General features: G+C 59.3%; 8 protein-coding genes across 8 annotated transcripts; 3 read left to right on the plus strand and 5 right to left on the minus strand.

The window, feature by feature from the left end:
• Positions 1–2,192: 2,192 nt before the first annotated feature.
• A1Q1_06045 (uncharacterized protein) lies at positions 2,193–4,041 on the plus strand (the record flags this gene model as incomplete). Its single annotated transcript, XM_014321254.1, has 3 exons — positions 2,193–3,456; positions 3,502–3,689; positions 3,748–4,041. The coding sequence occupies 3 exons, from the start codon at positions 2,193–2,195 to the stop codon at positions 4,039–4,041; spliced, it is 1,746 nt and encodes a 581-aa protein (XP_014176729.1).
• A 348-nt stretch (positions 4,042–4,389) lies between these two features.
• A1Q1_06046 (uncharacterized protein) lies at positions 4,390–5,030 on the plus strand (the record flags this gene model as incomplete). The annotated part of the gene is made up of 4 exons (XM_014321255.1): positions 4,390–4,392; positions 4,439–4,573; positions 4,693–4,880; positions 4,970–5,030. The coding sequence occupies 4 exons, from the start codon at positions 4,390–4,392 to the stop codon at positions 5,028–5,030; spliced, it is 387 nt and encodes a 128-aa protein (XP_014176730.1).
• A 404-nt stretch (positions 5,031–5,434) lies between these two features.
• A1Q1_06047 (uncharacterized protein) lies at positions 5,435–6,493 on the minus strand (the record flags this gene model as incomplete). The annotated part of the gene is made up of 4 exons (XM_014321256.1): positions 5,435–5,555; positions 5,599–5,906; positions 5,971–6,198; positions 6,251–6,493. 4 exons carry the CDS (start codon positions 6,491–6,493, stop codon positions 5,435–5,437), a joined length of 900 nt encoding a protein of 299 aa, XP_014176731.1.
• Positions 6,494–6,642: 149 nt separating this feature from the next.
• Positions 6,643–7,767, plus strand: A1Q1_06048 (riboflavin kinase; the record flags this gene model as incomplete). The annotated part of the gene is made up of 3 exons (XM_014321257.1): positions 6,643–6,808; positions 6,960–7,460; positions 7,553–7,767. The coding sequence occupies 3 exons, from the start codon at positions 6,643–6,645 to the stop codon at positions 7,765–7,767; spliced, it is 882 nt and encodes a 293-aa protein (XP_014176732.1).
• Positions 7,768–7,998: 231 nt separating this feature from the next.
• Positions 7,999–10,835, minus strand: A1Q1_06049 (uncharacterized protein; the record flags this gene model as incomplete). Its single annotated transcript, XM_014321258.1, has 2 exons — positions 7,999–10,572; positions 10,614–10,835. 2 exons carry the CDS (start codon positions 10,833–10,835, stop codon positions 7,999–8,001), a joined length of 2,796 nt encoding a protein of 931 aa, XP_014176733.1.
• Positions 10,836–12,064: 1,229 nt separating this feature from the next.
• A1Q1_06050 (hydrolase) lies at positions 12,065–12,635 on the minus strand (the record flags this gene model as incomplete). The annotated part of the gene is made up of 3 exons (XM_014321259.1): positions 12,065–12,180; positions 12,238–12,414; positions 12,455–12,635. The coding sequence occupies 3 exons, from the start codon at positions 12,633–12,635 to the stop codon at positions 12,065–12,067; spliced, it is 474 nt and encodes a 157-aa protein (XP_014176734.1).
• Positions 12,636–14,164: 1,529 nt separating this feature from the next.
• Positions 14,165–15,176, minus strand: A1Q1_06051 (carbohydrate-binding module family 13 protein; the record flags this gene model as incomplete). The annotated part of the gene is made up of 4 exons (XM_014321260.1): positions 14,165–14,280; positions 14,700–14,804; positions 14,869–14,987; positions 15,037–15,176. 4 exons carry the CDS (start codon positions 15,174–15,176, stop codon positions 14,165–14,167), a joined length of 480 nt encoding a protein of 159 aa, XP_014176735.1.
• A 1,377-nt stretch (positions 15,177–16,553) lies between these two features.
• On the minus strand, positions 16,554–17,099 carry A1Q1_06052 (uncharacterized protein; the record flags this gene model as incomplete). The annotated part of the gene is made up of 3 exons (XM_014321261.1): positions 16,554–16,560; positions 16,639–16,769; positions 16,965–17,099. 3 exons carry the CDS (start codon positions 17,097–17,099, stop codon positions 16,554–16,556), a joined length of 273 nt encoding a protein of 90 aa, XP_014176736.1.
• Positions 17,100–17,219: the final 120 nt, after the last annotated feature.

A 17,219-nucleotide genomic window follows, 5' to 3' on the forward strand; every position in this document is an offset into this window, starting at 1 on the left:
GGGGGTTGAAAAGAAGAAGAGTGTAAACAAGAAATGTGGTGGCCAAAGACACGTTTACGTTTGCGGAGGGTCAATGAAGAGGCAGCGAGGCAGCGAGGCAGCGAGGTGGCCAGTAAGCGAAAGCGTTGGGGAGCGAGTGAGAGCGAGGCAGCGCGACGGCCCAGGGCGGCCAGGCCAAGGGGGGAGGGTAGGGGGAGGCTCGCGCAATGGACTCGGCTCGCGGGTCGCAGGGCTGCGGCCTGGCCGGCACAGTCACAGTGGCACTCTTTAGGGAGCTGGGAGGTGGGCCATTTGCCCTTTGGCCACCTCCACCACCACCCCGTTGCAGGCTTGCTGCCGTCCGACGACCCGACGAAAGAGAGCTGGGACTGGAACGATGCATCACGCGTTTGTCCTCTGTGGCCATGGCGCGCCGGCATCAACAGTGGGCGCTGACTGGCTGGCACGGCATACCCCCCCTTTTGTGACGTAGGTGGCCTCGGGGCCTTCCGCTTGCTCCGTCAATGCCGCTACCCCCTCTGTGGTTGGCTGCAGCAACCATCTCAGTCACGGCGTTATCATCATAACACCGTACCACTCTGCGCTGACCCGTCTCAGTGGCATCTTGCACCTCTGGGACCACCGTGCCTGCGGTGCCTGCATACCAATCAATCACTCACTCATCGCGACCCATCACGCGTTCTAGCGCTCATGACTCTGTTGTAACCACCCCCCATTATCAAATTCGCTGTGAATAGACGGCTCCCCACTCACGTGATCGAGGTAGTCATCGCCACCCGATCGCAGCCAACAGATCTCACCGCCAATGTGCAGAGCGGTGGTCCACACATCTGCTGCCGAGCACAGGTGGAGGCCGACTTCATGGTTTCAAGTCTCAGATCCTCCTTGTTCTGATTAATGGTGCATGATGATTCCAGGAGAGATCGTGCAAAGCTGCAGGGAAGATACGCACCGCAACGCCTAGATTCACAGGTTTCCGATAACGGTTTCTATTCTGCTTGCAAACCTGCGCAACGGCGTTTTGCTGCTGAGCGATCGCTTCATCTGCACTTAAAGGGCTGCTGCGAAATGCGAGGCAGTAATTGGGTCAGAACCACTTTGGTGTTTACAAGTGCTGCGCGCTGCGCCGCAGGATGCAAGGAGCCCTTTGGACGGTCAGAACTACTACCATGGCGGCTTCGAGCTGCATGTTCTAGCCAGAAAAGACGACAAAGCAGCTGAAACTTGCAATCTCACGACTTGTCATCGGTTGGCAACCGCACACGCACGCTCACGCTCACACACGATTTCTGAGTGCATCACACTTTACGTGTCAACAAATTCCTCTTTCATTTCATTGTCATCTTCGTTGCTCGCTGGTCCGACCGCTCTGCTTTGTCGACCCGCTGCCAGAGTGCTACAGCGTTTACCCCAGTTGGAGTCCCCCACCCGCAAGCAGCCGAGCGGACCGTGCGCCAGATATCAGGTGGCGTCAACAGCGTGATTGCGCATCGATAGTTTAAGGAATTCGCCTCCACAGCAGCACACCGACCCAGTTTTGTGCTCAGGCTATCTCGCGCACGTACTCACAACACCCAAACCCTCCCACCCACCCATCAACACCGATCCGGGGACGTTTGGACGCTACCTCGGTTGCTATGGGAGCGGGTCGTTTTGGCGGCTCCGAGGCGTCGCGGGCAACGCTGAACCCGTCTGGTCCAATGCTGAAGCCGAACGGCACGGAGCTGGGCCGGGTATCACCTGTGAGAATGTCGGGCCGCGATTCGTCGTCCGTTTCAGCATCCGCCTCTTCATCCGAGCTGTCCTCTCGCGTTGCCAGCAGCGTTTCGATCGGCACGTCCATGTGGCCCTGTTCGTCAGCCGTACCCAGCTGTTCGACAGCTTACCTCCTCGAAGCCGTAGGTGCCCGTGAACATGTCCTGCAGTGGTGCACCATCCCCTGTCGAAGCAGACCCAGCAGGAGCAGACGAAGCTGATCGCCGCCTCGAGCCTCGTTTCCGCGTTACATCGAGCCTGTCCAGCTTCCACAGCGCAATGCTCAGGAGCAGTTTTGTGCTCAGGCTATCTCGCGCACGTACTCACAACACCCAAACCCTCCCATCCACCCATCAACACTTCGGACTCTGCGGCAGTCCCGCACTGGCCGGCCCTGCATTCCTTCCTCCACGCACTCGGCACCTCCCAAGCTTTCGATGCCCTCCTCCAACAATGTCACCGACTCCGACAGACCACCGTCCCCGCCTCGCTCCTTCGATCCCTTGACGACAGATCCAGAGTCCGGTGTCGAGCTGTCCACTCTAGAGTCGGACGCCAGCATGCACCATGCTCCGCGCACGGCAAACCGGCGAGGAACGCCCCTGGACCGACGTGCTCCCCACCAGGTCGCTGAGAAGGGGCATGTCTCGCCCGCGGTTGCCGGAAGCTCAGCCGCGCATATGCAAGCGCAACCTTACAGCGGACCCTCCAACCTCTCCTCGCCAACAGCCGAGTACACGAGCACGAGCGGAGACACCTACTACGACGACGAGTACGGCGACTGGAAGCATCGATGGCGGAGCTACCACCCGAACACGGAGGATCAGACGTCGTTTCTGAAGCGACCGCGGCGGGGCACGCGGTCCCGTGCGGGCGGCGGTGGCTACCTGCCATACTACAGGAAACGACGCGGGCCGGCGTCCGGCGGCTGGATCCTGCGACGCTGCTTAGGTTGCATCCGGTACCGATGGGCGCGGTCGCTTGTTCTGATTCTGCTCGGGGCGCTCGTCGCTCTCACGGCGCTCTGGCAGTTCTCGAAGCACTATGAAGTGCAGCTCGAGTTCTCGGTCTTCTCGCGCGACTGGGTGCGACAGGAGGTTGAGTCGATCCGGCCGCTGAAGGGCTGCTGGGAGCCCCAGAACATCTCCCCAGAGTACAACATGACACAGCACGAGGCGCCGCGGCACCAGCTGCTCACCCCTGGTATCAACCTGCGCTACGAACTTGCGTGCTACGACTTTGCGTCGACGGTCCAGCCGATCGCCGAGGTACCGGCGCGCGACACGATCTTCCACACGTACTGGCGATCCGACCTGGCTCCGTTCGACGACCGACAGGCAGCAACGCTGTACGCCTTCCTCGCGACGCAAAACCTCGCCGTTTCCAAGCTCATCCTCTGGACGAACGGCAAGGAGCAGCTTATGGGCAGTGCACGCCTGCGCGAACTCGTACAGGACTGGCCCAACCATATCGAGGTGCGCCAATTCGAGCCCGCTGTCCTCACGGAGGGTACGGAGGTCGAAGGCGTTCTGAACCAGATGGGCGGCATTTTTGACCGCCGCGCGTGGGTCGATGGAGACGTCGTCCGCCTCCTCGCGCTGTACCAGTACGGGGGCGTGTGGATCGACATGGACATGATCCTCACCCGCGACGTCCAGCCGCTCCTCGAGAGCGAGTGGGTCATGAAGTGGGATTGCTATGGTAAGTTAGAATGCGCTTCGTATCAACTGACGCCCAGACAAGCAGTTCTTCCAGCTGAACGGCGCGGTCATGCACTTCGAGAAGCACTCGCCGTACCTCTGCGAGACGTTCCACGTGATGAAGACGTCTCCCCTCCCGCGTCCCGACTCGTTCGACTGGGGCTCGCACCTATACTCGAAGGTGCACCGGCGCCTGCTCGCAGCGAACATCACCCCCTTCCAGGTGCTGCCGTGGTGCTTCTTCGACCCCCGCAACTGTCGCACAGACATCCGCTTCCCCGACCCCTTCAAGTCCGACCCGGCCAAGTGGGCCGGACGCGCATGGGACGGCATTGGTGACTTTGGCCGGAGCGGGCGCGAGATCTTCGAGGAGAAGCTCGGCTTCGTCTTCGGCATCCATCTGCACAACCAGTGGCAGAAGCCGTTCCCGAAGGGAGCCTGGATGGACCGTCTCACGATCCAGCACCGCGACAAGGTCCAGCGCCTCAAGGACAGCATGCCCAGCGTCGGCGCGGGCAGCGTCAAGAAGCAGCACGCCCACGCCCACGCAACGCACAACACGAACACGCACACTCGCTCAGAATAGACTGCACGATAGACAACAACCGTCGCTTGTACCAGCCCTCGGAACCTGTAACAGCATAGATAATGCCTAGAGGTTTATAATGCACAATAATGACATGCCCGCGAGCCTCTCTTTCGAGGTGCTACACGATCTCGTGCAAACACAAATGAGACGGACGCCGTTGGCTGATTACATCTGGACGCTCGGCAATGGCCGACCGAGGGGTCAAGTGGTTTAAGTGGGTGGATGAAACTGGGCGGCGCCGCATTCAGCCCATGTGATCGGCCAAGCTGTAATCCGTCATAGACGTCACCGGCAACTCCGGAGTTCACTTTGGCACACAACAGCATCGCGCATCGACACGCAATCATGGTGAGTTCTCCGAGCTTACGGTGACGTTTCCAGCTAATACCACCAGTCTAACAAGCCTATTGCGACTGTGAGTGGCCTTCTTCGTGTATCTCCGCTCGTCAAAGGTGTGAGGGAAGGCGAGGCAAGGAGTAAGGACCTCGTGTGCCTTGTCCTCCGAGATCTCCTTTCCGCCGAGGCGTCCGTGCGCCGCCGCCTCTCCGCAACTCCTACCTCTATGTCCGAGATTCCCCTTGTTCTGCTCTTGTACCAGAGAGCACCCCCGCATGCAGCTCACATTTAGAGACCAAGCTGACGAATCAGCTGGCCGGCCTGTCGACCTTTGGCGGCATCATGGGGTACACGATGGCGGGAAGTGTGCCGTCGCTTGCGGGCGGGCTTGGCGTCGGCTCCGTCATGGCCGTGGCTGCTATGCGGATCCACGACGGGCTGCCGTACGGCTACGAGCTTGCTGCTGCTAGCAGTGGGGGACTGGCGATCCCCATGATCAAGTGAGTCGTCTTCCCTCTCCCTCTTACACCTTCGCCCTCTTCTTCGCCTGCCTCGTCGCAACGTTGTGGCAGTGCTGCTGTTCTTCTAGCGTGCTGGCTTTGGAACTCTTATCATGTGAGAATGGCAGATTCCCTGGTCGACTGAGATAGCTACGTCGTGCCTTTGGATGGATAGCTGACCCCCAGGCGAGCAGTTAAGACCCGCGGCCCCTTCCCGGCCATGATGGCCGTTATGGCCGTTGGATCGACGGTATACTACGTCAAGGAGTCGATGGAGCACAACGACAAGTGATCTGCGAGCGCAGCGAGCATGAGTAGTTTCAGTATGAGCACTGGTTTACTGTCGCGACTGTGGCATCAATGCCACTGTGTCATTCGTCATGAGTTCCAGAAAGCCAAGAAGTCGAGCCGAGGTGTATAGACGGGCAGTGCAATGCATAATGTGAAAATGATGGTCTAAATGCGATGAAGTGAGTGGTGACGACGCTGAAGAGGGAGGTTAGAGGCTCGCGGCACGGGTCAGTGCGTCCTGCTGTCAGTTCGACTCTCATATACTAACTCACGCGAACCATGAAGCTGACCCGATGGCCAGGCTTCAACCTCTCTCCGTCCCAGAGGCTCCCTTCGTGATTATAGCCGAGAACAGAGTGTTCGTACCCGTACCGCACGTCGCCCCTGCGTCTGTCAGCTAACCTGTCGCAATCCTCCAGCTGCTCACTTCTGCATATAGACTGATCCGCTGGGCATCAAAACGTCCCAGCCGTGCTGCTTGTCCTCTTTATCCTCGAGGCGCAATATCCGAGCAGCGCCGAGAGAGGCGCCGACGATAGTCTGTCCGCTCGCCTCGACGTTGTCGACGTGCGCGAGGATCTCGCCCTCTGGACTCAAGTGCAGGGCATGAGTCGAGGAGTTTGGTGGCGGGACGTCTGTCGTCCCCTCGAGACCTGGAACGAGCTGGTACAGCCTGGACAGCCATGAAACATCCCCAGCGACTGGGGGATAGTTCGAAATAAGCGCTTCGCGGTACTGCGTTATGACACTGTCGAAGTGGCCCTGTTCGTCAGCCGTACCCAGCTGTTCGACAGCTTACCTCCTCGAAGCCGTAGGTGCCCGTGAACATGTCCTGCAGTGGTGCACCATCCCCTGTCGAAGCAGACCCAGCAGGAGCAGACGAAGCTGATCGCCGCCTCGAGCCTCGTTTCCGCGTTACATCGAGCCTGTCCAGCTTCCACAGCGCAATGCTCAGGAGTTGTCTGCACTCTGCCTCGTTGAAGAAGGAAGGATAGATTGCGAAGTCCTCGGCGAGACTTGGTGGAGCCTTCGGAGACCCTCGAATGCGGATAAGCGGTGATGGGGAGGTGAGAGTGTACCTCAGCAGCTGTCCCAGTGGTCTCGTCGCCCTCATTGTGCTCTTCTTCGTCGTTGTTGTCAGTCGGTGCAGCGTGTCGGCCGGCGATCGGTCGGGAGAAGACGAAAGTGGAGGCCGGGGCCGGATCCGGTGGAGGCTGCACCTGTCTGAACCTGAGTGCGACCTGGGATTGCTGACATATTGCCCCCGTGACCAGCGCAGGGAGTGTCTCGGTGTGTTCGGCGTGTCCCCGGCACACAGCCATAGGCGTGATTACCGATCGGCGCTGGCCGCAGGGCATGCTAGCGTTCTGACTTGGCTCGACTCCATCTCTGGTCTTCCTTCAACCATCAGTCTCTTCCTTCGCCCCCGTTCTACCTCACCACAGCTAAAGCAATAACAAACTACAGCGCCATGTCTGAGTCCGCAGCGCCCGCAGCCCCGATGGCGCCCGTATCGCGCGAGAACCGGCCTAGCATCGTCGGCCCCGACGCTCCCGAGGCGCCGTACCCGATGCAGCTGCATGGTGTTGTTACCAAGGGCTTTGGAAGGGGTGCGCGCTTCCTCGGTATTCCTACTGGTACGTGACTGCACCGGGCGCGGAGTGCCAGAGTGCTGCCCTATTCCTCTCCGATGACTACCTTTCGGCTGAGTAGACATGTCGCGGCCGAGAGAGGAGTGACGGAGAGGAGGGGCTTTGGAAGGAAGAATGCGACGGTGCTAATGTCCAGCAAACCTCCCCGACTCGTCCCTCGGCCCCCTCAACGAGCTGGGCATGACGGGCATCTACTACGGTTTCGCGCGTATCCACCCTACGGTCTCCACGCCTCTGCCGACGGCCGCGCCGACGCCGATTTCCATGACGCCCTCGGCGTCGAGCGCCAACCTGGCCTCGTCGATCCACCACCACCACCCCTCCGCCCCCAAGTCCCTCACTACCAACCCCCTCACCTCGTCCGCCATCGCCTCCCTCCCCGCCCAGACGGCGCCGTACCCTCCCGACTCGGTCCCCTCCACGCCGGGCGGAACGCAGCGCCTGCACCGTCTCCCAGACGAGGACGGCAAAGTCTGGCCCATGGTCATGAGCGTCGGCTGGAACCCGTACTTCAAGAACGAGAAGATCACGGCCGAGGTCCACATCATGCACCCCTTCGCGCATGACTTTTACGGGCACGACATGAGTGTGCTGATTCTCGGCTACATCCGCCCGGAGCTGGACTATGTTAGCAAGGGTGAGTAACCGAGCTCGCGAATAGCTTCCTGGAGCCAGCAGCCCTTTCATTGTGTCCCCGGCTTTGGGACTGGCTGAGAGCGTGTTGAAAAGCAGCAGCGAGGCACAGCGAAACCGGTAGAATGACCAGCGCTAACAACCCAGAGGCCCTCATTCAGGACATCCAGACCGACGTCAAGGTCGCGCTCAACTCGCTCGCGCGCCCAGAGTACGCCAAATACGCCTCGTCGCCGTTCCTCATCGACGGTCCGAGCGGCAACGGCGACGCGAGTAATGGCGACGCGAAACCCGACACTGAGGCGAAGTAGAGTTGACTCGGCGGTGTTGCTCGGTGTGGAGCGAGAGGCACGGTGCCGACGCGGCGCTCGTGGTGATGGTACGAGTCATAGACGAAAAGACACATACACAGCACGGCGATCTGTGGCAGGCGTATCTGAGAGATGCAGAAGTTATACCCCTTTTTGTCTTATCTACACGCTGCTCGAGCGAGGAGGGCGCAAAGTGCAATCGATACAGTGGTACATACAGGAGCATTCTAACTAGTCTTCCTCCTCGTCCTCCCCCAGTCCGCCGACGCTCGGGATCCCAAGCCCGTCATACCGCATTGCGGCGCCTATGTCTTCGTCCTCCTCATCGCCGCAGAGCTTGGCGAGTACGGCCATATTGATCCGTCTACTGCCTCTCTGCACTGGGGCCGCTACCGCTTCTTCTTCGCCCTCGTCATCGTCCTCCACGACGCCAGTCGAGTCAATCTGCTTCTGAGCAGCAGCGACACAGCGTCCCTCGCTCTCAGCCCAGATGCGCTCATACAGTGTCCTCCTCTGCTGCACCTCAGTCTCGGAGCAGAGAATATCGCTAATCCGCTCTCCAGGCGTAGCGAACAGCACAGCAAGTTCCCGGTCGAGCTCGCCTGGGCCGATAAGCTCGCCCTCTGGTGCGAGTTCGGCTTCAGGATCCTCGCCGTAAAGCTCTCTACGCAGCTGAGCCATCGAGTGTACGACGAAGTGTGCTGGAAACTCGATCGGCCGGATGCCGAGTCTGAGTAGACACTCCGTCGGCGACCACTCGCTGTGTCGTGCGATGAACGGCCCGACATCAACTTCGTGCGGGTCACCATCGAAGCCTAGTTGCTTGTAGTAAGCCGCGTCCAACTTGGCAGGTATTTTGCCCGTCTTGCGTTGCGCAGAGAGCCATGCGTTCATCGCTGCCTCGATCTCCTTTGACACGGCGAAACCGCGGCGCCGCTCGGCGTCTGCATTGAAGAAGGCGTAGATCTCGCGCTCACGCAGGAGAAGGCCGATGTGCCGCGTCGCGTCGCTTTCCTGCACGGGCACAAGAGTCGAGGCGTGCGAGGGAGTGGGCGACATGGAAACGGAGCGCAGAGAGGTCGCGGCCGTTGTCGCTCGCGATGTCTTGAGGATGCGGACGGTGCGAGCTGGGGAAGGCTCACGGCTTGAGGCTGTTGTCGGCGGTGACAGAGGGATTTGAGGACCGATCCGGGGACGTTTGGACGCTACCTCGGTTGCTATGGGAGCGGGTCGTTTTGGCGGCTCCGAGGCGTCGCGGGCAACGCTGAACCCGTCTGGTCCAATGCTGAAGCCGAACGGCACGGAGCTGGGCCGGGTATCACCTGTGAGAATGTCGGGCCGCGATTCGTCGTCCGTTTCAGCATCCGCCTCTTCATCCGAGCTGTCCTCTCGCGTTGCCAGCAGCGTTTCGATCGGCACGTCCATCATGCGGAGCATGTCCTCTCTGCTCGTTGGCTTTCTCCCCGCTCCCGGCGTCGAACCTCTTGGTGTCGGCAGAGCCGCGCCTGGTGGCTGCGACACTGCGCGAAGTGAGACAACAGAGGGGGATGCGGGGCTGGGATGCCGCGATGCCGGCGTCGAAGCCGTCTTACGCGCAGCCGCCTGAGCCTTCTTGGCGTTCTTCGCCGCGATCTTGCGCATTTGCATGTCGTGGTTGTGTGCACGGGCGAACATTTCTGCGGCTGTCCGATACTCTCGCCGAAGGGACCAGGGGGGATTTCGTGTAGCAAGCCGGGTACGCATCAGCAAGTCCCAGTGCGCCGCAACCACTGGCGCAGCCGCATTCACCATGACTGCCTCTGGTATGCCGCGGCGCTTGTCGCTAGCATACCCCGTCAGACCGGTGCCGACGGTGCCCTTCTTCGGCGGCGGGATAATGGGTATCGTGAGACGCGCAGTGGGAAAACTGGAGCTCCAGCCGACGATGAGGCGCTGCAGTTCTGACCGACGGCGGAGCACATTGTGCTCACTTCCGGCGTGTGGGAGGACCAACTCTCTCGTGAGGGCCGTGAGAGAGGCCAGCACGTCGCCGATCTCGGCCTCGAGGGACACAAGCAGAAGGGCAGCGGAGACGTTGACCGAAGTACGGCTGCCCCAGAGGCAGACAGTTTGCTGTGCGCAGAACAGGCCATATGCCGTCGTCAGGACGCGCTCCCAATCGACGGTGCCGAGCAGTGTCCACGAGGCCGGACTGAGCTGGTAGTCCTCCGGGCGCGCCGACTCCAGTTTCACACGACGGCGGAGAGCGTTTGGTGTCAGGTCGCGCACCTGGTATTCCCGTATCCGCTCCTCATCTCCCAGCTTAACCAGATATTGTATCCGGTTCATGAGCACGAACGCCTGGGCGAGCACGGCGTCGGCGGCAGGCGGTGGTGGGCGGAGATCGCGAAAAGCACGCCCCGTAAGGCGGAGCATCTCCCAGCTTTCGAGGTACGCCGGGTGGTGTGGGTCGAGAGAGTTCGCGCGCTCGAAGATTGCTCTGAGGCTTGGGGCCATGATCGTGCCGTCTCCGCGGGCGGCGCTGCTGCGTCCGGGTTCGAGAGGCTTGACGTGTGCCAGGCGGTTGTTCACGACAAAGACGTTGCTCTCGGTAATTGAGAGCTGCACTGCAACAGCGAGGCGGTACGCTACCTTCTTCGCCGTGTTGCTCGTCGTCGCGTGTTTGAACTGTTTCGTCGTCGACTCCCGCCCGCGCAGGAGGTTGTACCAATGTCGTGCGCCGGCTTTGAAGTGGTCCGCGGGCTGCAGTGTGAGGCGGCTCCGACCGTCGAGCAGATAGGCATCCAGTATCCGGTTCACAAAGTCCTGTCATTAGCTATACTCGAGCGATTGAAAGCCCAAGTCACCTCGTGCTGCTTCTCGCGATACTCATCGAAGGAGACGGTAGAAACGCCGTGCTCGTTCATCAGCGCGCCCCATTGCGCTGTCTCGTCGACCGTGTTCTTCCCCGCCGTCGCTGCCTCATCAACCCGTCCACAGAATGAACAGCACACGAGGAAGTCGGTAGTCGCTGCGCCAGGTTCGGCCCGCACGCCGGCCGCGCGACACTCGGCGCAGAGGTACGCCATGCTCGCTGTAGCTGCCTGAGGCGGCTCCTCAGCGCTAACTCGTCAGGTCGAAGTGGAGAACAAGGTGCGCGTCTGCTTCGACGAAGCTCGACGGCACCCTGCAGTTGCAGGAAGGTCAAGGTTGTGGAGTGGATTGAACTCGAAATCATCGCTCATCTCATATCTCATACTGCCGCCGGCTGGTGCGGCGGAGGCAAAAACGACAACAACAAAGCGTCCCATATGACGTTTTCGGGGACGGCCGGCTGATCGTGATTCCGCATCGACTCTCATCATCACTATGCTGTTCTCGACTGCCGCGCGGAATATCGCCTCGAGGCGGAGTGTGCGCGTGAGTTTTGGCGAACGTCTGATCAACGACTAACAGCCAGCTCTTCTCCTCGAGCGCAACCCGCCTCGACCTGTCCCGCGTCACTTTGATCGGACGGCTCGGTGCTGACCCGATCCTGCGCAAGGTAGGTCATGGCCTTCCCCTGACTCAGCTGACCACAGACGACGTCTGGAAAGCCGTACTATACGTGAGCCCAATGCTACGGGATGACTGGTTGATAGATAGCTACACTGTGGCGACGACTGTGGGCGCCCCTACGACAGACGAGGAGGGCAGTGCGTAGCTTCCTCTCGCCAGAAACCCTTGGCTCACGGCAGATCGCGTCAATCCCCCTACATCATGGCACACCGTTTTTGCCTTCAACGACGCGTCGCACAACGTCCTTTCCCGCGTTGGCAAAGGGTGAGCTTGGTTAAGCGCGTGGTAGCTAATGTCAGGTCGACCGTGTTCGTCGAAGCAGAACTTGAGATGCGGGCAGGAGGAAACGCTACCGATGGCACGCCCCTTCCTGACCGGCCACTGCTGAGGCACCGTGGGTCGACAGACTGGGAACGGAGCTGACAGGCAGAGCGCATCAACATCATCAACCTCATCAAGCCGGCCGACGCCGAGGCTGAGATCGAGGAGGGAGAGGTCGAGGAGAGGTAGTCCACTCCGTAGGCATATTCACCACTCAGGCAGATTTAACCGCTCATGCATACCCCTCTCATTGATCTGGACTGGCTGTGTGGTCACTGACGGTGTGAGGCGCAAAGGCCCTTCCGTTGAGTCTATACTGATGGCACTGCTGACACTAGATACATGCAGTCTACGACGTGAAGCGTGATTATTCATAGCAAATGTCCTCGTGCGTTTGCAACTGATTGTCCGTGATGTTTGTTGTCCGCTTGATCCTTCCTTACTCGTAGGCGGGCTCCTTGACGTCCCAGAGCTGGCTCGGGGAGGTAGAGAGGGTCATGACCTTGAGCTTGGTGCCGTCGTGGGCGCAGTCGTCATCGAGCTGGAGGCAGTAGTCTGGTTGTCAGCTCTGTTCCATGGAACCTTAATCATGGCATGGCGTTGTGTACTCACTGGTGCCGAGAAGACAGATGCGGCCGTTCGGAGCGCTCCAGGTGGTGTGGTCGTAGCCGGCGGCGCAGTCCATAAGGACGACGGGGGCGCCGTCAGCGAGGGGCGACTGCTGGACACCCATGCACAGGTTGGAGTCGCCGAGCTTGAAAGTAGTAGGGTACTTGCCCGTGTCAGAGACTTGGAACGTCAGTAAAGACATCAGCGGGGAACAACTCACAGTTCCACGCCTGGTTGGACGAGCCAGTGTAGCACTTCCAGACCTGGAGGGGGTTGCCGGCGACCTCCTTTCCGTCGGTGTTGTCAATGCAGAGATCGAACTCGGCGCCCTGGACCTTGATGTGGTTAGCGGCGAGCGCGGGGGCGGCGAGCGTGACAGTGGCGAGGAGAGCAGCGAGCATTGCGAGTGTGTATACGGTGTGCTGAGTGAAAGGAGAGTAGAGAGTTGGGTGAGTGTCGCTTAAGATGTCAGTGGGCTTTATATGGCTGGCCGTTGGAGCAAACCGAGTAATGGCATGGACATGTGTGTTACGTTGCCCGCCGGTGACGGTGCATGAGAGGGAAGGACGGAGCGCACGGAGCGAAGGAGCAAGGAATGGGTGAATCAGCCCGTCCCTGCTCGTTCTGTGAGATCAGCTGCTCTGCATGCTCTGTGGGCCTCGGATCCTACTGTGTCCCTCCGACCAGATCTCAAGCCCGAGTGTACAGCCCCAGCCAGGAGGCGCCGGTCGGCTCGCTCGGAGGCGTCCGCCTGCTAAGGGAACTCCGCGGGATGCGCAACGGATGCAACGATTGACGAGTGAGCTTCGAGTGTTCACGATGAGATGTGCAGGGAAACGGGCATTCTGTCGCTACGCTCGGGAGTCTGGTGGGCTCTGCCCAGCTCTGCCCAGTGTCGACACAATTCCAAGTGCGAGCGCGGAGTGTGCGTACCTTCTTTGTGACGTCAAAATGGGCAGATTTCGAGGGTTCAGAGGGTAATCGAAGGGTCGCCGAAGGCTTGGCGTCGGCGTTTGATGAGCAGACGCTGTCCGCACGCCTGCGATGCCCTGGAAATGCACAGCTGTCAACGTTTGTGAGCGCCGGCGTGCGCTTAAGCAAGTCAACGGCCGTTTGCAGGAATCCAGCGAAGCCGCGCGACGCCGCCTGACGCCACGGCGCTCAGAAACGACTGATGGAGGGCCTAAGTCAGCCAGCAACGGACAAACGGGCACGGTCGCACTGACTGACGGGATTGCGGAAGTGGAACAGTCCGCACGCCAGGAATGGGGAGAGCACTCGCACGACCACATGAATTTCAGAGGTAGCTCCGGTGCCTTCCCGCTTGACTTTGAGGGAATCGAGGCTAGGGGGGACTGTGACCATTCCCGTTGAGCGGTGCCGTGTCAACGGCGAGCTCCGAGCGAAGGGAATTGCTCCAGATGACCCTCCAAGTATTTGGTTGGCCAGCCTACACATCTTCGACGACGGCCGCGCGTGTGCGCATGGCCGAACAACGGATTCTTAGAGTGGCGCATATCTGTCACACCGAGGAACCACGTTACGTTTGCTGATTCAGACGCACACAGACTGGCGATGCTAGCGACGAATAGCCTGTTAAGCTTTTGACTTGTCCGCCTCTAATTTACTTCCAGCTCCTGGATGTGATGCCTGCCCTCTGGTGTGCAGCATGCAGCCTCCCTGATGGAGCCTCCAGAGTCTCCTATCCGCACCTGGGACTTACCAGCTATATCCGTTTCGATCCACTCACACCACGGCAGATCACGGCACGAGACGGCTGGTTCAACTCCCAGAGTATCCATGTCACTACGGCAGACTACAGACTTGAAGGAAAGAGGGTCGCGGGACACAAGGCGAATGTTCAGAGCCAGTATTCGATTCAAACGTCCTTCTGTTCAGAGTTCTGACACATCAGTGTCCTTGCGCTGATTCAGTTGGCGGGAGTTGTGTAGTCGAAGAATTGGAGCGCAGGCGGGGTCGTCTTGAGAGCGATCTTGAGGTTGGTGCCGTCGTCGGGGCACTCCTCATCGAGCTGGACGCAGTAGTCTGGTGTCAGTCGCAGACGACGTTACTCGGTAAGAAGGTGCGCGGGTCCCGATCGTCGATCGCACCCTCGGCTGCGGAGTTCTGGAATCTAGTTCGTACGGATCTGAGACGTTTCGACAGATCACTGCCGACGTCGTCTTTCACTAGTCACTGACACTGAATGCACACAGCGAAGGCGGCCTCGCCTGGACCTCTGCACCGACTGGTCACCGGTAGCACGTAATTAAGGCGACAATGAGGCGGTGAAGAGCTCAAGCCATATACCGGAAACAAAAGGAATGTGACGAGGCTTCTGCGGATCCGGCCAGATCGAGGCATTCCTCCTCGTTCCTGGTCAGATCGGCTCTCGCCGATCCGCAGTCCCTCATACCACTTCGCGTCCTCGTGGCACACCTCCAAACACTCGGAAAGACACTCACTCGTGCCAAGGATACACATGTAGTCACCAGTACGGTAGAACCAGGTCCTGTACCCGGGTCCAGTGCAGGGGGCCAGCACGACGGGGGCATCCAAGAGATTTCCGCCTCGTTGTTAGCGTCGGAGAAGGTAGTAGGATGTTAAGCAAGAGGGGAAAGTGGAGGGACGCACTCGTAGGCCAAGCGACACCGATGCATCTCCCAGTTGTGCCCATCTTAAACTGGGTGGGAGCGGCAGGGTCCTGGTTGAAGGCCCAGCCTTGGTTTGTGTTGCCGCGGTAGCAGGTCCAGCTGCGAAGGTGAGTTACAGAAAAACGGGCGCACCGATAGGATGACTGACACCTGCAGAGGGTTACCATCGATCAGAACCCCGTTGGTGTTATCGATGCAGAGGTCGGAATCGGTGTTCTTTGGCTTAATTTGGTTGTCGGCGAGGGCCGGAACGGCGGTGACGAGAGCGAGAAGGAGGTTTGTGAACATTTTGCTCGAGGTTGTCAGAAGTAGTAGCTGTGTTCTTAGTGTGCCTTGTGTTGATGTCGGAAGTTGCAGACCCTCGGCCCAACAAGTATCAGCTTTTAATGTAATCGCAGCTGCATCGACAAGGCGGGAAGCAGCGCGAGTGTTCGGCCAGAAAAATGCTGCGGGAAGGAGGTGGTGGTCCGAACATGCCTTAAGCGAATGCCACAATCCCAGACTTCTGGATCGCGTTCAAACAGCCCTGGCCTCGGTCTATCTTTAGCGGAGGAGATCTCGTTAGTGCAGTTCTGCAGAGCTAACTGGCATTCCTTGTCTTCCTTCGTGCACAAGGCTAGGTTATCCATAGCGGAGCCCAGCGGACGGTTTGTCGGCTTGTCCTCGCGAGAGGAATTGCTACCACACACCATCACCACAGATCCAACCGACACTGAATCGAACAGCATTGCTCTGGTGCCTGCCATCCAAAATCAGAGAGATGCTAAGAGACGCGGAATCCTTGAGCACGGCTCCGACATCCTCGGTCGGTTGCTGATAATGGCCGAGAATTGTGCAAACAAGTGCTGTCATTTCTGACCAGTCCTGCTGTCGCCTCGCGCTCACGACGACGTGAATGCTGTGCATGCCGCCTCGCAACGACATAAGTAGGACACCCTTTATCATCTGAAGATGCGTTTTGCAGCTATCCGGAGAACACGGAGGCACGTTAGCTTCCAAAGCATTTCACGGTGATGTACCCCCAGTCGTGAACGCGCAGCAAGATGGCAGGCTGTCGCGCGCTGATGAAGGAAGCGCGGGGATTGATGTCTGGCACAGAGCACTGTTGCAAAAATTAAGATGGCTATCCCTCTGGCCGTTGTCATTCTACGTTCCCGAAGGCCTTGAACAGTGTTTGTGTCTGTGGTCGACATACTCTTTAGTACACTTCGCAATACCGAGAGTGAGGGGGCTGGGCAGCGCACGACGGTCGGCATCGTGCGGCAGTATCGGTCGCTCTTGCCGCCTAGCTACACGACAGCACTACAGAGTGGAAGAGCTGTGAAAGCCACAGCCATCGGCCGTTGCGCGTCGTCGGCAGCACGGTATCGTCGCTGAACGTCAACAAGTGGTAAGTCTGTCAGCTGGATGGTATACCCAGAATGGCGAAAGAGCTGCTCCGCTTCTTCCTGTAGAGATCGTACATTAGTATGATACAAAGTCTATTCTCCGTCTAGTCCTCTTTGGTTTCCTCGCTCGCTATCCGATCAGCAGTCGGCGTGCTGGTCTCCGCAAACCGCTTTAGCAGTTCTCTACCCTGTCAGCTGAGATCCTTCCCCACGGCTCATTTGCGCCTGCCCTCTCCTCCACTGAAGTAGTTGTTGTACAATCCTTACTGCCAGATCATCACAAGCTAAAGGATGTGTGTTAAACCTGGCACTTGGTTGTAAGACCTTTGCCAGAGGGAAGGGAAGGAAAGGGATGGACTCACCTTCTCTCCGCGGTCTGCGCGTCGAAGACATTCGACAGCTCGCCAATCATCTGCGTGCTGATGTGTCCACCTGGAAGCGCCGTCGCGGCAGCCTTCATACCGTTCAACTGAGCTTGGATTTCGCGGGCCTGCTGTCAGCCTGTACACGTCAGGGATGCGGGGGCTTCTCCGCTTCCCCATCGCGACTTCTTCTGCATACATGTCTTGCCCCACCTATCAAGGAAGGCAAAACACATATGAAAGGATCATGAAGAGGTGCTATGAGCCTTGACGCTTGTTGTGCAGGTACGGCGGAAAGACGGCGGCGAGACTGAGGGAGCACCCACCTTGGTCACAACCTCGTCAATGGTCGTATCCCCGCCCTCGGCGAGGTTGTACACACACTCCAGCACATCCTCAACGACGGGAAGCACGGACGTGAAAGTGTCAGACTTGCTGTCCGGTGTTGTGTCGGGCGGCATTGCGCGGTGGTGGATGGTTAGGTCGCGGGATTGCAACAACAATCGAGGACGCTGATGGTGTCGTCAGGCACCGAAAAGTGGAGGTTGTGATTTGGAACAAGTGCATTTCGCACGACCTCT

This window comes from Trichosporon asahii (genome assembly GCF_000293215.1).
Source record: "Trichosporon asahii var. asahii CBS 2479 unplaced genomic scaffold scaffold00075, whole genome shotgun sequence".
Classification (NCBI taxonomy): Eukaryota; Fungi; Basidiomycota; class Tremellomycetes; order Trichosporonales; family Trichosporonaceae; genus Trichosporon; species Trichosporon asahii.